This window comes from Capronia coronata (genome assembly GCF_000585585.1).
Source record: "Capronia coronata CBS 617.96 chromosome Unknown acBCG-supercont1.4, whole genome shotgun sequence".
Classification (NCBI taxonomy): Eukaryota; Fungi; Ascomycota; class Eurotiomycetes; order Chaetothyriales; family Herpotrichiellaceae; genus Capronia; species Capronia coronata.
The window spans coordinates 516,738-533,604 of NW_006912896.1; the positions used below are offsets into that span (position 1 = coordinate 516,738).

General features: G+C 52.1%; 7 protein-coding genes across 7 annotated transcripts; 5 read left to right on the forward strand and 2 right to left on the reverse strand.

Annotated features, from left to right (window-relative positions):
• Window positions 1-859: 859 nt before the first annotated feature.
• On the forward strand, window positions 860-4,081 carry A1O1_04750 (uncharacterized protein; the record flags this gene model as incomplete). The annotated part of the gene is made up of 1 exon (XM_007725639.1): window positions 860-4,081. The coding sequence occupies one exon, from the start codon at window positions 860-862 to the stop codon at window positions 4,079-4,081; it is 3,222 nt and encodes a 1,073-aa protein (XP_007723829.1).
• A 1,601-nt stretch (window positions 4,082-5,682) lies between these two features.
• A1O1_04751 (uncharacterized protein) lies at window positions 5,683-6,810 on the forward strand (the record flags this gene model as incomplete). Its single annotated transcript, XM_007725640.1, has 1 exon — window positions 5,683-6,810. One exon carries the CDS (start codon window positions 5,683-5,685, stop codon window positions 6,808-6,810), a length of 1,128 nt encoding a protein of 375 aa, XP_007723830.1.
• A 954-nt stretch (window positions 6,811-7,764) lies between these two features.
• A1O1_04752 (uncharacterized protein) lies at window positions 7,765-8,334 on the reverse strand (the record flags this gene model as incomplete). Its single annotated transcript, XM_007725641.1, has 1 exon — window positions 7,765-8,334. One exon carries the CDS (start codon window positions 8,332-8,334, stop codon window positions 7,765-7,767), a length of 570 nt encoding a protein of 189 aa, XP_007723831.1.
• Window positions 8,335-9,579: 1,245 nt separating this feature from the next.
• Window positions 9,580-9,998, reverse strand: A1O1_04753 (uncharacterized protein; the record flags this gene model as incomplete). Its single annotated transcript, XM_007725642.1, has 2 exons — window positions 9,580-9,722; window positions 9,812-9,998. 2 exons carry the CDS (start codon window positions 9,996-9,998, stop codon window positions 9,580-9,582), a joined length of 330 nt encoding a protein of 109 aa, XP_007723832.1.
• Window positions 9,999-11,205: 1,207 nt separating this feature from the next.
• On the forward strand, window positions 11,206-13,092 carry A1O1_04754 (uncharacterized protein; the record flags this gene model as incomplete). The annotated part of the gene is made up of 2 exons (XM_007725643.1): window positions 11,206-11,297; window positions 11,343-13,092. 2 exons carry the CDS (start codon window positions 11,206-11,208, stop codon window positions 13,090-13,092), a joined length of 1,842 nt encoding a protein of 613 aa, XP_007723833.1.
• A 415-nt stretch (window positions 13,093-13,507) lies between these two features.
• Window positions 13,508-14,086, forward strand: A1O1_04755 (uncharacterized protein; the record flags this gene model as incomplete). The annotated part of the gene is made up of 3 exons (XM_007725644.1): window positions 13,508-13,564; window positions 13,650-13,756; window positions 13,948-14,086. The coding sequence occupies 3 exons, from the start codon at window positions 13,508-13,510 to the stop codon at window positions 14,084-14,086; spliced, it is 303 nt and encodes a 100-aa protein (XP_007723834.1).
• A 1,471-nt stretch (window positions 14,087-15,557) lies between these two features.
• On the forward strand, window positions 15,558-16,410 carry A1O1_04756 (uncharacterized protein; the record flags this gene model as incomplete). Its single annotated transcript, XM_007725645.1, has 2 exons — window positions 15,558-15,733; window positions 15,960-16,410. 2 exons carry the CDS (start codon window positions 15,558-15,560, stop codon window positions 16,408-16,410), a joined length of 627 nt encoding a protein of 208 aa, XP_007723835.1.
• Window positions 16,411-16,867: the final 457 nt, after the last annotated feature.

Here is a 16,867-nt window from a genome sequence, read left to right on the forward strand (position 1 = left end):
CAGCGAGAGCTCTAAGGTGGATTCAATGTGCACAGCGGTAGGTAAGTGGGCGGCAACTGTTCAGCTTGGGGATGGTGTAGACAAGGACAGTGAAGGGGAGGGGATGACGAACAATGATTCTCGCATCTTTTCATGGTATGCTTCGACTTCTGTCTCATTCCAGTCGTGCGTTAGCTATGAAGGGTACTTGTAGTATTGGTCTCCCAGCTGCTTCCTGCCGGGTGAGCCGTCTGGGGAAACGGAGGGGATTGGGATCGGGATTGGGATCGGGATTGGGATGGTGTTGGTGTTGGAAGCGCACCAGGTGGTATTCCACTCATTTTTGAGACGACCGCAGCGCAGCGCAGGGATGCTTCAATAGGGGAGTTTGTTGTATCAGCGGGAAACGGAAGCGGGAACACAAATTGTCAAATTAGTGCCTCAATATAAACAAAGAGTCGAGGTTATAGGCCCGAGGGTACTGCGATTGTTCGACTGGTACAGTGTAGATGTGGGAACAGAACGACCTAGGTGGGTGAGAGGCGGGGTGTCCGCTGCTATTTCTATCTCTCTCTGTACTACTATCGCTAATAAGCCCGTACTGGCAAGGCTACAAGGCTGACACTTAAGGCTGCGTGTTCCGCCGTATCGCCAAGACGAATCATTTGCCTCGAAAATCGCGGCTTAGGTCCAAGTTCGTCGCGCGAGCGACAGAGAAAAAAAGTGTCGGCATCATCGAAAGGACGAGGAGACTCAAGTCTCCTGTCTTGTGTGTCGGGCAACGTTTGCTGCGATGTTATGGTCTTGATGCTCGTTTTCCATTCTTCCTCGCGATAGCTGGTTTTCAAATGCACCACCTCTTACAACTACCCTCCAGGTCATGCGCAGATGCTTTGAGCATACCCAGCTGAGAAGATCCTTCCACTGCTGCCACCTGGCAGCGCGATTCACGCCACAACTTCTTCGATCCCGCAGGACCTCGCCGAAGACGGAACATGTCGTCCAAGATGCCCTTCCTGGACTCAACACTCGGTCGATTTCATCCTCGGCTCGAAGTCCAAGTCAACATATCTCGCCGACTGCGTGGCCGGACGATTCCTCTCGTGTCCTAACGAACGAAGTTGAACCGGGGGTGGCGCAGGAAACCGGCATAGACCCCAGCGATGCACAACATACCGGCCCCGGCCACTGGGTATCTTTGCTGGAACAGTTCTTGCCCAAGGAGCTGAGACGTGCTGAAAAACATGAATCTCCAATCACCTCTCAAAATGGCTCAGACTTTAGCAGGTTGCTTGAGATTCTCACGGCCGCCAAATCCTCTGCAGAAGTTGACCTCCTGGGCGTGATGGTACTCAGCCAGCGCCGTTACAAGGCAGCGATGCACCTGGTAGAGGTGCTGCTGAACCCTCTTAGTGCGGTACCGAGTGTCCCTGCTGAGGAGCACCTACCATCCAACATCATTTGGCCGGCTGAGTCTCTTTCCAAGCGATTACGGCAGCCAGTTGAGCTTGATCACGAGTTGCACATCGACAAACGAGTGGCACTGGCACTGATGCGGGCGTCTCGAAGCGCCGTCAACGAGACCGACCGTGAGAGCGTGTTGGAGAACGTCTGGCCTTTTCTAGCCAAGCTAGTCATAGCGTCCACCAAATGCCCACCAGAGGAGGCCAAGGATCTTATGAGTACCGTACACCAGATCCTAGCTCGCATGCATAGTCTAGATCTTGTCCCGTCGGCGGTGTACTCCTACGCTCTCCCCCAAGGAACCACTACCGTTCAGAGACCGCCAATCCTCAATCTCTTGAATTCAAGAATCCTGTCCTCCCTTTCAGATGCAGTGTGGCGCGCGCAGCAGGACGATGCAATTGCACAAGCACTGAAAGACGGGACATCATTCCGGGAGGTCTCTCACCACCCACCCGGGGGTCGCTTCCGTCTCAGGGTGAGGGAGCTTGGACCGGAGGTGTGGTTGGAGTTCATCCTGTGGTGCTGCATCGAAAACGGTCTCACATCGGCTGGGACCCGGATTATCAACATGTTGCAGGAAGATAGCGAAAGCCGATGGTCCGCTGTACATTGGACTGCAGGTCATGCTATGGACAACAAGACCCCCCCGATCGATTGGGATAGGGTCAAGCGCCGCCATGGTGGTCCTGTCGGCCAGAGAGAGGCTTACAGCGGCGATCAACCGTTCGTGGAGATGCCGCATAGAACGATCAGCGCTGAGGTTGTCCTTGCTCTCATCGAATGCTTGATCAACAGTCTGGATGCACGGCTGAGTAGCGTAAGTTCATCCGTTGAAGATGTTGCCGGCACAATCGGCCAACTGGTCTCATTCCTGGAACCGCATGGACTTTCTCCAGCATATTTCGACTATCTTACGGTCCGGTTTCTGCAAACCGAGGCAGTGGGCACACAAGGAGGGCCAGATACACTCCGAAACTGGGGGTTGATCTTGGCTCACTTACGCTCTCTTGAGACTGTCAAACCGCAGACACGATCACGAGCCAACTTCGACTATGATGCAATAACAGAGCGGTCGGAATTGCAAGCGGGAGTGCTGCACCAGGCATTGCAAGTCTACATTGGGTTGAATCTCGTCACGAAAGCTGTCGACACCTTCACGGACATTCAAAAGCTGGTCGACGCGAGTAAATTGGAGACCATCGGCGAATTTCTGTCTTTGACAATTCGTCCTCGACATGGATTTTTCACGTCCCAACCAAGAGGTCAAGTCGACTTTGCCAATTCACATGGTCAACTTCCTATATACAAGCTGGCACCTTTCCTCAAGATGGTGGCTAATGCCAAACTGTTCGGCTTGGGGGATTGGCTGCTCTTTTCGGAGGATGTTGATGGACCTCTCATACCATTTTCGGCATACCGCCAACCTTCGATCGCGATCGCGGTTTGCCGGTATGCTGCAGCCAAAGAGGACCCCTCACTTATCCAGTCGATTCTCCTTGTCCGAAGAGACTCGAGGAGAAGACTTACTGTGAACCTGTTGAGAGCGCTTGTCACCTTCCATATCACCGCTCGAGATTGGGACACGACAGTCTACCTTCTTCGGGAGTTGAGATCTGCCGAAGGTGGTGGGTACAGCCCATCTATTATTGCGCATCTTGCGGCCGCAATTTTGCGACTGGAGACAGAGCCACCGAACGCCGGCCGTGACAGCCATCTCGCGCAAGCGACTGGGTTACTGCAAGACATATTGGAAGGCCATTACAATCCTTCTGCAAGTGATTTCCGAATCGCTCAAAAGGCCGGTTTCAAACGACAGACCGGGCTTCTGCTACGGTTCTTGGAGAATGTGCCGGACAGTGAGGTACCTGCCATTTCAGACCGGTTCAGGCGACTCTTTCCCCTGAGCAACGAGGCTCTGCTGACTACTGACACGTTCAATATTCTGCTTTCGGCTGTTGTTGATACTCGAGGAGCTCTAGAGGGCCGGCGTATGTGGGATATGTTTTGCAAATATCAAACATCCTACGACGGAAATGATGGTACAACTGAACATGATCAATCCCTCGCCGAATCCAGCTCGAACACGGGTCGCAGCGCATCAGATCGAATATCTTGGGGAGGAAATGCTTTCGCGGCGTCCCCTGCTTTATCAACAGGCCATACTTTGTCAAGCGCGGTGGTCGGGCGCCCTTCGGATGCAGGTATGGACGCGAGGTCTGAAGAGATTCCTTTCGATGAACCAGATACAGGCGAAGAAGGCTCCTCCACCGACCCGATTGTTGCTCCGAACATGCGGACACTGCAGATCATCGTGAGGGGAGCTCTGGCAGAAATCCAGGCGGGGTCTGGAGTTTCAAGAGAGGTGTATGAAGAGCTCGACCAGCTGCTTCAATGGGCCAGGCCTCTGTTCAAAGCGTTCAAACTGTCAGATGAAGACATTGAACTGGAGCTGCGCATTCCAGGTTCCTTGCCTGCAGCCTTCGCTCGACGGTCACGGCATATCAAGCGACAGAAGCGAAGACAGAGGGTGCAAGAGAAGAATCGCCCAAGTGTGGGTAGTCAGTTCACCAACGGAGCACTAATGCCGAGGCCAGCAGTTCGCCGAAGACAGAAGCAACCCACTGTCTCAAAGTGACTGGCTACTGTGGCGACGACGCTGTGGTGCCTGTCTAGAAAGTGTGCTCAGACTTTCACACGGCTCGCTCCTCGAGGGGAATTGTATTGTATGTATATATGGGAAGCTAGGGTGCGGACTGCATGCCGATGGCGTTGGACGTGACAAATGATAACCGGGCTATACACAGTAGATTGAATTAAATATCATGATAAATGTGGCGCTGAGGCAACATTGTACTTCCTGGTGTAATCGATGAGGAATGGATCCCGGCGGTGCACTATTATATTGGGATAACGCCCACGAAAACGAGGATGATTTCGGGATGATTGCGTATCACTGTATGGTATGGATTGTGGTTTATGAGGGATCTCTATAGAGTACGATAGGCCTGATCCGGTTTGTTCCGTAGGGCACGATACGCAGATGCGTACGATATCTCATACAACTCTGGTACGTCAAAGCCTCCTCCGGTTGGGGATACATAGGTATTATGGCAAGCCCAGAGAGGCCTGAAGCAACCATATCGACGACCTCAAGCCTGAGTATGTCAGTAGATGGAGATATACCTGGAACAACGGTCCATGATGCTTCAAATGTATTTCTCTATACTTGGAATCATCCTTTGCAGTTGATTCGAGATCGTACAGAACAGGACGAAGTGGAACTCGGACCAATCAGGAGGCTAGAAGTGGGTCCTCATGGCCTGATCCGATCGAAATCCTCGAAATCTGGAGCCGGAGCGTAACATTCAGGAACGACACGACATTCTTCAACCGGAACAGGAGGCCTGACTATATGCTCGGATCTCTCCAGTTGGGAATCTTTTTCATATTCCCAGGCGCTCCTACAACACTCATTTGTGATACTGAATATGTCTCTCTAATTGTGTGATTTCCCCAAGGCCGTTCTTGAAGAAACAAGAGGGGCGTCTGTCACAACCAAAACTTCCACGGCATCATCGCCTCATCCACTTATCGCCTCATCCAATCTTTGTCATCACGAACACCAACCAGTGCAAGATCAGATCGCGGTGACTGAATCCTTCCACGAGTCGACGGAGTCTGTCCTTCGATGCCACGGGCTCACTCCCATCCTGCCACGTCGATGTCTTTGTTATCGAGTGATTAACAGGGACACGGTGAATTCTACAGCACCGCCTCTTAAATTTGTCTCGCAAGCACGAGACCTGGAGTTTCCCTACCCAATCAACTCCAATCAGGCGAATCACATCTCGAAGTATATAACAAAGAGATGAGCGAGTCCCAGACCCGTAATCGAGACACGAATCAACGACAAAATGATAATAACAACGACAACGACAACAACAACTCCAATATCAACACCAACAATAACAATAGCAATAACACAAACGTCAACGTCAACAACAACGACAACGACAACATGATCATCATCGAAAGAAATGGCCCATCAAATCCGCCCCCACCGTTCGTGGAAACCGGTCTACAACGACTACGACATCTAACTTGGGTGAGTTACTGCTCCAGTAGCCTTCCTATCAACCCTCCTTGTTCAAAAGCACACGTGGTGGAATATCATGTTATATCACGAGTAACAAGCTTGCTAACTCTGTTCTGGTACAGGCCTGGTTCACCTTCCCCATGGCGACGGGGGGAATGGCGCTACTCTTATCGCCCCAGAACCAACCACACACCTTCCGCGGGCTCGAGACGATCGGGGTGATCGTGTACATCTGCGCGCTAGTGTTCTTCGTGCTGGTGACGGCGGGGATCAGCTACCGGTTCAGCAAGTGGCCGCACGCGCTGGTTTCCAGCCTCGTGCACCCGACGGAGTCGCTGTATTTCGGCACAGCGTTCCTGGCCGTCGCCGGGATCATCTCGTGCATGGCACACTACGGGATCCCGAACTGCGGGTACTGGCTGGTGATCGTGTACCGGGTGCTCTTCTGGGTATATCTGAGCGTGACGTTCATTGTGGCGGTGGGGGCGTACTCGATGCTGTTCACCAACCCACGGCTCAAGATCCAGGACATGACACCGGCATGGGACCTGCCGATGTTTCCGTTCATGCTGAGCGGCACGATCGCGTCGGCGGGGATCGAGTACCAGCCGCGCGCGGCGGCGATGCCGATGCTGTTCGCCGGGCTGACGGCACAGGGGCTGGGAATGCTGGTGTCGTGCTTCATGTACGCCAGCTACTCGCGGCGCATGATCCAGTACGGGTTCCCGTCGCCGGAGTCGCGGCCGGGCATGTTCATCGCGGTCGGCCCGCCCAGCTTCACGGCGCTGGCCATCATCGGGCTCGCCGACCACTGGCCCGGCGGCTACGACTATTTCGGCCCCAACGCCGTCACCGCCCAGGTCCTGCGTGTCCTGGCCCTGGTCGTCGCCGTCTTCATCTGGAGTCTGTCGCTGTGGTTCTTCTCCCTCGCCGTCGTCAGCTGTCTGGCTGTCTGGAAAACGTTTCGCTTCCACATGAACTGGTGGGCCTTTGTCTTCCCCAACACCGGCTTCACCCTGGCCACCATCAACATCGGCCGCTCGCTGCACAGCCAGGCCGTCATGTGGGTCGGCTCCGTCATGACCGTCGGCTTGGTTATCGTCTATCTGTACGTCTTGGCCAACTTCGTCCGCGCCGTCTGGCGCAAGGATGTCCTCTATTCCGGCAAGGATGAGGACAATTACAAGCGCGAGAAAATGGGCAAGGCCGAAGCCCTCGGCGTCGATCTCGAAAAGTGTTCTTGCGGCAGGCAGGTCAAAGCCCACTGACCTGCCTGTGTCAGGCCTGGAAATGACTGTTCGTTTCGGTTCGGTCATTGATCCTTCTTGCATTTCTACAGCCTCGGTTTGACCGTGGCGTGCGTCGGTCGACGCATCTGTCAATCTTCTCTTGCTCTTCCGGTTGTGATTTCAAAGCACGGCGTTACGGATGGCGCCTTCAAAACAAGATACCAAGGACAACCTGATGCCCTGGACTTAGGGAGACATATACCAGATTCATGAAACTGGGAGTTTCGAATCGACATAGAGTCGGAACTGGCAAGGGACATGGCCGCAATATCGTGAAACCCAAACTGTTGCTCACCAGTAGTGACGACTTGTTCGGAATCGCACTCTTACGAAGCTCAACAAGAGGAAAGGATATAGACATGGGTCAGACTTCGGTCAAATGACTCGGATTGAAGGCGGACACCCGGTAGAATGAAAGCCATTGACGAGAAGTCAATAGAGGAACAATACAACAAGGCTTGAGCCCAACGCAGGGTGTCGGATGAGGGACTTATCAACCAACATCTTGGTTTGGAGCTGGACCTCCAGGGCTCGCCGGATAGATATCAAGATATCAATCACATTCGTACGTGTTATTTTTCATCTTCATAGCGGAATATGGTGTAATATGTGAGTCTTCTGCCGTGTTCGCTACGACAGGAATAGTTCCCAACTTTTGTTGCCATGTCTTTTAGAATATACCTAGGTAGACACGTTCATTGCCTCTGCCCATCCCGTTGCCATTGCCGCTGCCGCTGCCGTTTTCATTTCCGTTTCCGTTTCCATTCCCGCTACCAAATCCCGCTCCCGTCCCAGCCTGAGGTCCCCCGAATACGATATGTTCGGCAACATCCCATCCCGTCCAACCCAGCCCAAATGGTCCAATGCAACAACCCAACCAACCCAATATCCAACCCCACCAAGTTTCCTCGTAGTAGTTGTAGCAATGCCCTCCTACGCCTTCTGCCGACTTCGTGTACGGGATCCAATCCCCTCCGTGGGCGGCGCCGTCGATTCCTTCTTCGATTTCGGCAGGGCGCCGTCCGCCTTCTTAGGCCGGCCTGCCTTTCTCTTCTCGGTGGCAGAATCATCCTTCACACCCTGTTTCGCCGTGTCGTCCTTCTTGGGCCGGCCTGCGTTTTTCTTTTCGGCGCCTCCCTCTTCCTGCGCGACATCTGTCTTCTGTTTCTTATTGCTAGAGTTTTTCGCGCCTTTGGCCTTGACGGTCTTGCCATCGGCGTTCTCTTCTAGGGCAGGCTCCCCTTTTTTGTCTTCGTCTTCGACTCCATCACCGTTCTTGTCGTCTTCGGTCTGATCGTGTTTTCGTTTCTCGCCGTTCCCGTTCTTCGTTTTCTCGGCTCCAGTGTCAGCCGACCCGTTCGCCTTTTCTTCCACAGTCAGCTCCGACGCCCGTTTGACCACGTCGTTGCCGGATCGTGCGATGTGGATCGCAGGGTTGCTCGGGTCGGCGTTCTTCTTGATTTTGTTGCCGCGCTTCGAGGTGATGGCCAGTTCGCCTTCCATTTTTTTGTCGACCACTACGCCGCCTGGATGTCCGCTGCCCCAGTTCCATGAGACTGTAGACAGGGAAGGTGGTTTGTTAGAGGTTGTGTAGTTGGATCTTGGAACATGGGAACGGGGGAGGACTGGTAACTGAGAAATGTAGGGGGGGTGGAATTGAGGCAAGCTAGGTATGGTGACGAGAGTGAACACAGGACGGCAGTGCCCAGTAAATCAATCGTATACGTCTCCCAATGATGAAAATGCGTGCAGTGCCATGGGGACTCGAGTAGCTGGTGCCAGGAGGTGTATTTTGTAAATTGTGACTATGGGCGACAACGTACCTTTGTCTCCTTTCTCGGGTTCATCGTTGGCCATGATCTTATGTGGGTATATACCTGTACTTCTGTGGTGAGGTAGTACTGCTGTCCACAGTATTTGTGTAGGTAGGTAGGTATGTGACGTCAGACAACAGTAGTCAGGAGTGCGCCTTGAATTGATATGTATAGGTAGGTAGATACAAGGTAGTCAAATCGATCCCAAGCAGAGAGGAAGCTGGTCGCAAGAGGTCCGCGATCCGCGACAGTATTGAAGAGGGAGTGAGAGGAGAGAAAATAAGCTGCGAAAGAGAAAGACGGGAAGGGGAGGGAGATGATGCGTGGCAGCTGTAGGGGGATGAGAAGCTGTGGGAGCAGCTCAGGTCATGTCAGATCAGGTCAGGCAGAGCGTCTCCCGTGTCTGTCTTACCGTATAACCTTTTCAGGGTTCGTACAGTGGGAGGCTTAGGCGTCTTCTGAGCCTAAGAGACCCCATGTGTCCCATCCCCAGGGGGTTGTGTTGCTGGAGAGATGTTATAACAGTCAGATCGATCGCCATGGAGATTGTGGGGGGAATTGAGATCAGGGTTCAGTCGGGGAATGGTAGCGAAGTGATCGGACCACTGTGACAGTCTGTCACTCTGGGTACATCAGATATGCACCTTTTCTGTTGCTGGAGGGTCTATAACCAACTTCGCTCGTATATAAAATTGTGTTGGATGATAATAATAAATGGTCAATGTTGATCGACAATATTTCAATGTGAGGCAGTATAGTATCACAGTATATAAATACCCATTTCTATACCAAGAACCAACTCAGATTGCAATATCGATACGCTGCGTAATATGAAATACCAGGTAAATTGCAATTTACAACAGAGGCCAAACAGCTCACCATCGCCATGGGCGCAATTGAGCACGGCTCAACCCATATAGATATCTAGATAGATCTAGACAGAACTCGTCCCATCTTCAGGTCCTGGTAGACCTTCCTCGTCACCTGGTTCCCTGTATGTTCCCGTCTTTTTGGTAGCTCCACGGGTGCGATCGTCAATGATGTTACTCTTGTCTATCGCTTCGTTGTCATCACGGACTGGAGAGGATCGAGATGTTAGTGAGTCCGTATTGACAATGCCATGGCACTGTGGTAAATGCTTGAAGGAAGTTCAAGTGGTCACAAACCTAGTTGTTCATCCGAATCGGCTGTGTTGGCGTCGATAGAATCCTCGACTGGAGCCTCGTCGCCCTGCACAGGAATAACCCCTTGCCCGGTGCGTGACTTGTAGTCATTCTGCACGGCATCTGAACCAGCACTGCCTTCGAGACCCTCGGTGGTGGGTTGATATTCGTCTCCTGGGGCGGTGGACATTTCGTAGAGTAATTGACTTTGCTAAAATGGGGGTGGATGGTACGGTTGTTGTATGTGAGTACGCGTGTGGCAGATATGTGAATGCGGACCTGTGGAAGGATGAATAGAAGTATAATATGACCAGTGATAACCTATCCAGCTATATATGCTTGGGATATCTTCACCGCTATGTAGCGTGTCGACTGACGACAGCTGTACGATGCATCATACGGAGAGCATGTCGAACAAACTCCGTGTCGTCATGATCCAAAGCATTCGTCTGTATGGTTTGGTCAAGCCAACACAAGGTCCTTAACTCTTGCAATATCGTCCAACCTGAGGTCATCCATGACGCCAGGGCTGCAGTGCCCTGGTGGTCGGGATGGGGATCGCTGGAATGGAAACTCTTGGATCCATGCAGGTAGCCGAAGTTCCAAAGACATCCGAAGGCGTAACAGATCCGGCCCCCGTATTGATATTTCCAGGTTTGCCAGAGTAAGGGGTGTGGAAAAGACAAACAGATCGTACAGCTTGGGGTTGTGACGGATCGAGGCAGTCGAAGACGTCAAGATCTCGTTCCTAGCCTCCGATTCGAAAGTCAGGAACGTCTCGAAACTCCACTCCGTCGCGATTGATCTTGCATCCGGACCCCAGTCGTGCAAGCTCTCAGAGTTGAGATCTGAGATCTGAGATCTGAGATCCTGGTCGTTTGGCGCCATCGACGACAAGATGGCAGTGCTTGAGGCCATGTTCAGGGGCAAGCCATATGAGGTTGAATCCTGCGCGATGGGATCGATCATCGTATGGCTTGCTCCTGAAGGTCAATACAGACACGAAGGAGCTCAAGCTCGCGCCTAACAAATAGGTTCATTGTCAAAACCTACGCTGGTCGAGTCGTGATGTAGTGGTCAATAGGGGAAAGACATGAGAGCTTCATGGTCACGGACTTGTGACACCATGTTCATGATTAGTAAGCAGAAATGGTCGTGCTGACATCATGTGACCTCGCGCTTGGTTAAAGACGCGACGCGCCCGAGTCGCTACTACTGTGAAGTGGTAAATGCGAAGGCGCAGGCCACCTGATGATAGATTCCTCTAGGTACTTAGCGAGCAACTTCAGAACCTGCAAGGCAAGATGTACCTTGTTATGCTTCTGATCGCCAGGAGGCATCTCTGACCCCGACCAAAATGTGAGAAATCCAACCCCTCTCACCACTGTCTAGCAGAAATGCCCGAAGACTGCGCAAACCCGCTGCTTGCGGAATGGCTGAAAGAATGGATGGACGACGCAAAAGAACGAAGTAGCAAGGCATATACAATGTAAGCAAACTCTATGCGCCTCCGGAAGTCGCTGATATGGCCCAGCTACAAGAAAGCGTACCAGTCCATGAAAGCATGTCCCCTGCGGTTTGATCATCCTTCAGAAGCCCAACAGCTCAATGGCCTCGGACCCAAGCTGTGCGACCGCCTCACCGACAAGTTGAAGGACTTCTGCGATCAAAATGGACTCCCGATGCCCGAAAAGGGGCGGAAGAGAAGGAGGACATCTGACGCTGCGCTGCCCGACCCTGCTAGACCCGATCAAGAGTCGCCTGCACGAAGGGTGCGCAAGTCCCAGCCATATGTCCCGAAGTTGAGGTCTGGCGCATATGCACTCATCCTAGCCTTGGGCACTCTGGACCGGGAAACAAATCAAGCAATCCCCAAGAACGACCTGATGGCATTGGCACAGCCACACTGCGACTCTTCTTTCTACGCCCCAAGTGACCCAACCAAGTTCCACACTGCATGGAAGTCTATGCAGACCCTAGAGAACAAGGAGCTGGTATGTACAAAGGGCCATCCCACCAAGAAATACTATCTGTCCGATGAAGGATGGGAGGTCGCTGTTCGCATGAAGGCCACCATAGAAGGACGTCCTCTGCAACCGCCTAGTCCAAAGGGTAAAAAGAGAGCAGCTCCTCGTGAGCGTAGTCCGTCAAGAGATGTCTCTTTGGAACCTGCCACTAGCCGGCCGGCTTCTATTCGTCAGCCTCAAGCAAGCCAAAGAACGGCGTCAGAGAGCCTACGTATTGTCGACTTATTGTCTGATGACGAGCAGAATGGGCGGGGTTCAGAGCCAGAGCTGTTGGACCCAGTCTCCAGAAGGAGTCGTACTGAAGTCCAGCCCGTGAGTGCTCATGTATCTTCCGAAGACACTATTTTCTTGCCCTCAGGCAGTTTCGAGGTGAAAATGGTACTGGATATGAGAGAGGTCCGCACCACCACCGACCGAGATTACATCTCTGCCGAGTTGAAGAAACTAGGAGTCGTCCCTGTCATCCGGTCGCTGCCTCTGGGAGACGTTCTATGGGTCGCACACGTCAACTCCGGGTATGTGGAAACTCTCAAGGCAGCCAATGTGGGAGATGACGAAGAAGGTAATGTTGAGATTGTCTTGGAGCACATTCTCGAACGCAAACGACTCGACGACTTGATTGGCAGTATCAAAGATGGACGCTTTCACGAGCAGAAGTTCCGTCTGCACAAGTCAGGCATCAAGAACGTCACCTATCTGGTGGAAGAGTACTCGCTTTCAGCAGAACGCAGTGACAAATATGGAGAGGCCCTCGAGAGCGCCATCGCTAGCATGCAGGTCGTCAATACCTTCTTCGTCAAGCAGACATCCAAGTTGGATGACACCATTCGATATCTGGCTCGAATGACCAACACACTAAAGTCATTGTACGAGAAACAAGATATTCATGTCATACCGTCGCGGAAGTTCGAAGATGAGGCTGTCGCTCTGACGCTGGACCGGTTGAGACGAACAGCACCTGGAAAAACATATGGCATGACGTTCTCAGCGTTCGGCGCCATGTGCGACAAGTCAGAGAGCATGACTCTCCGAGACGTATATCTCAAGATGCTCATGTGCACCCGAGGAGTGACGGGCGACAAAGCCATTGAAATCCAGAAGATCTGGCCGACTCCACGCGCCCTGGCCGAAGCATTTGAGGCACGGCAAAATGGCCCAGAAAAGGACAACATGATTAGCGACCGTCTAGGAAACACAATCCCGCGTAAGAAGGTCGCCAAGGCACTCAGCGCAAAGATTGCAGAGATATGGGGTTGACATACTACTCTGTACTCACATACTATACGATGATAACGAGACAATGATATTATGAGATGGAAAACGCCGCATTTATTATCAGTTGGCCAGATCACTCCACCGCCGAGGAAAGAAGATCCATGCTCCATCATTTGATTCTCGATCCCACAACACAGATCCCATCTCTGATTATTACGTATCTGATATCTGGCAGTGCCCCCCCCGTGCCCCTCCGAAGCGGGCCGACGTACTATCGAAGCTGTGCCGCGAACACAAGACACTAATTATAAAGCAACTTCGAGTCCTCCACCTCAAGACGACATACATAAATCGACTGTAAGAGCTTCAGACTACTACGGCTACTTATACTTATACCACCACTACCAGTCCTACTACTCCCGACACCTTCTATTAATCCAATTCAACTCTCTCCAACATGGCACCAGTCCACCTTGCGGCTTTCCTCTACCCGAAGGCGGACAAATTCGATGAAGTATGCACAGTTCCTGCTTCCCATCCACAGAAGTCTTGTATTGTGGTACCCAAATACTAGTATCTAATCCCAGTGATATATACAGTTCGAAGCCGCCGCCGCCGAGGTCACGAAAGCCGTCTTAGCCACGGAGCCGGACGTTTTCCGTTACTATACCTTCCGCACCGAGAGCGAATATGTCTTTGTAGAAGGGTACGTCTACGCTCTGAATCCTTTCTCTGATTCCCCGTCCCGCCAATCCCTTGTCTGCCTTTTTTGGGCCTATTGTTGTTTCTCTGGCTTTTCTGTCTTACCTCCCTCTTGTCACTTCTCTTGCTTTTCTGTCTTACCTCCCTCTTGTCACTACTATTTGCTGACTCTGACTGATGGGGGACTCTGTGCAGATACAAAACCGAGGAAGCCCATGCTGCGCACGTCGAGACCGAGCATTTCAAGGCCTTCTTCGCCAAAGTGTCTCCCCTGTTTGAGAAGCCGCCGGTGATCAAGTCGGGCAGTTTCGTCGCCGGATTCGAGAATCGATGAATTTAGAGAGGGGCCGGCGTCGGCTAGTCTAGGACTCTAGGACTCTAGGTATCTAGGTATCTAGGTGAGATATCTTAGATAGAAATCTAAGATAACATGAAAACCTTGATACTATCTAGTAAAGCAATGGCTTTTCTTCGGTTTCTTCGCATACTGTTTCTTGGACTGTCGGATTCGTTGGAAGGGATGTTGATTGATGTCGACGTTGAGCGTTATACCTACCTACCTTGTGTAATAGGGATCTAGGTTGATATACGACATGATACATGGCTGTAGGTGGACTGGGACATGTACCTTACCGTAGGTAGTATCTTCTCATCTTCTTCCGGATATCGGCACAATCCCTACCTGGTTTTCTCGAGATACTAGTAGTAGGAGAGACGGGAGTCTGAACAGATCTGCATTGATTTGACAGTTTACCGTCAGGCTAGAGCTCGAGCTTCAGTTCTAGGTAAGCTTGAAATGTGCTCTCTGCATTTCCCGCGTTGCACCTGTCCAAATCATGTCATTGATGCGACTGTGATGGCCCCCCTCGTTCTAGAGTCGATGGCGATCAGGCCTCCCTCCCACACCAACGCCAACAGCCACACCCTCTCCCCCACAGCTGCACCCCAGGATCCAGAGCGGAGGCTTACCCTTAGGCACAATGCTACCCACCTAACTAACGGCCTGGTTAAGGGTAGGTTAAGGGTAGGTCTTCGGAGGAATGAAGCGACATAGGCATCCGGGGATAGTAAGTACAGCACCTACCTACACAGTACGTACAGAGTATCATTTGATCCCACATCCCCTTACAACTACTAGCGACAGCTACCCTCTACGTGGCTGCAGCGATCGAGCTTAAGGGGTGACGATGAATTACTGGGGTCTTTTATTTGACACTTGTGACTTGATTGCATGATATCTCCTGCTTGCTACCTACCTACAGGTTAACCTTGCACACACCTCGGTAGAACTAGGTAAGACCCCTTGACCTTTGACGAACCCCAGACACCCCAGGCTTTGACGTTGTTGGAAAATGAGGGGTCCCCGGTCCCTGTCTGGCAAGTCGGCCTGAAAAAGGGTCCTTATGAGTTTGCGCCTTGCTCTCTTTCTCTTATTTGGTTCATGGATCCTTTGATCTGGCTTTTTTTTAATCAGACCCAGAGATAGAGGTAGCCTTGCGGCGCTTGCTGTTGTAAGTTTTTTCTGATTGAGCATTGATCGGCTCTTTGAGCAAAATCTAAAGAGTCTTTTTCTTGAGCGTATTCTCGCCGACCTGTGCAAGAAGAGACAATCGGACAGTGAGACGGGACGGTTCTTACGAGGCAGCGATAGAGAAAGTGGTCTGGAGGACGAGGAATATTGTTCTTTTTGACGACGACGACAGACGTATTGAGCCTCGGGTCGGCACGAAGAAATTGTGCTTAGCATCTAGCCAGTCACAAGAAAAACACCGTACAACTCTCCAGAGAGGAGAAAGAATACTTCAATGCTAGGGATCGAAGGACTCGTCGACGCATCGTTCGAAGGCGACCGGCGCTGGGCCCGAGCAGCGAACTGGACGGGCTATGCGCCCTGGCTGGTTCTCATGATGGCCATTCTGAGTATGATTGAGATCGCTTTGGGAGCAGTGTGGATTTCGTCGATGACGAGAGAACTCAATTTGTATGTTCCAGCATGATTCCATTTCTCATCCAACTCGCATCACATCACAAAACCTCCTGGCACATCACATCAGTATAAAAATGTGCAGAAAATGGCATTTGATGGATACCGAGACCACGGTTGGACTCTGACTGTCGAATCCAGTCCCACTCGATCCCCCCCTGCACTGATGAATACGTACCCATAGTCTGTGATTCATTCATTGACATCTTCTATCCTTCTCTAGTGCTCAAGTCATCCAGCCTCTGATCGTACCGGGACTGTGCTTCTTCAACACCATCCCCTCGCTACACCTCCACGTACTGGCACGCGCCAACCCGCCCCGGCTGGCCCTATGGTTCTCGGCAACGCTGTCCGTTGTGCTCTTCGCCAGCGCGCTCATCTTCTTCGGCGCATGTGTCGACAACAGCGACCCCCGTGGCGGAGGCCCACTCCAACGCAACGAGTGTCCTGCCGGCACGGGTGGGCGGGCTGATATCTGGGATGCCATGGTGGCGCTGCAGCTGGTTAGTGCGCTCATGTATGCGGCCGTGGCTGCGATGGCGTGGAAAGTCAATAGGGTTCTTGAGGCTAGAGATGAGAGAATCGCTGCTGGCGTCGAGCTTGTTAGCCAGGAGGAGAAGGAGAGGAGGGAGAGCGAGGCGAGGGAACGATGGAGGTATCTCTCTGCTGGTTGATGCTTGGATTGTTACTAGTCTTGTTCCTCCGTGCTGGAAAGATGATTGCTATGCTGTTGGTGGTTCAGACTGAGAGGCACGAGTAACACATTCTCTGAAGCCAGGAAAGCCTCTCCCTCCAATGCCATCCATAGACAGATTCTGAGAGGTCAAGAAACCAATCAGTGCCTCCGTGAATCATACAGGTCGAGCTCGGCTCCCTGAGGAATATACTTCTGTCACAGCCTCTGCTATTACCTGAGTATATATACCGCTGCTAACACGAGTTGTCGGCCACCAGTTCGTTCGATGCTTTATACGGCGAAATCGAGCAATCAGAATCGCCGCTTTAGCAATGTTTATGGACCCGCCATCACATGCACAAAAGCAGCGTGACATACCACACCAATCAGGCCCCGCGGTTGATGTTCCACTGATCGCTCTCCATCTGCATCTTGCATCACGAGTCCGAACTGCC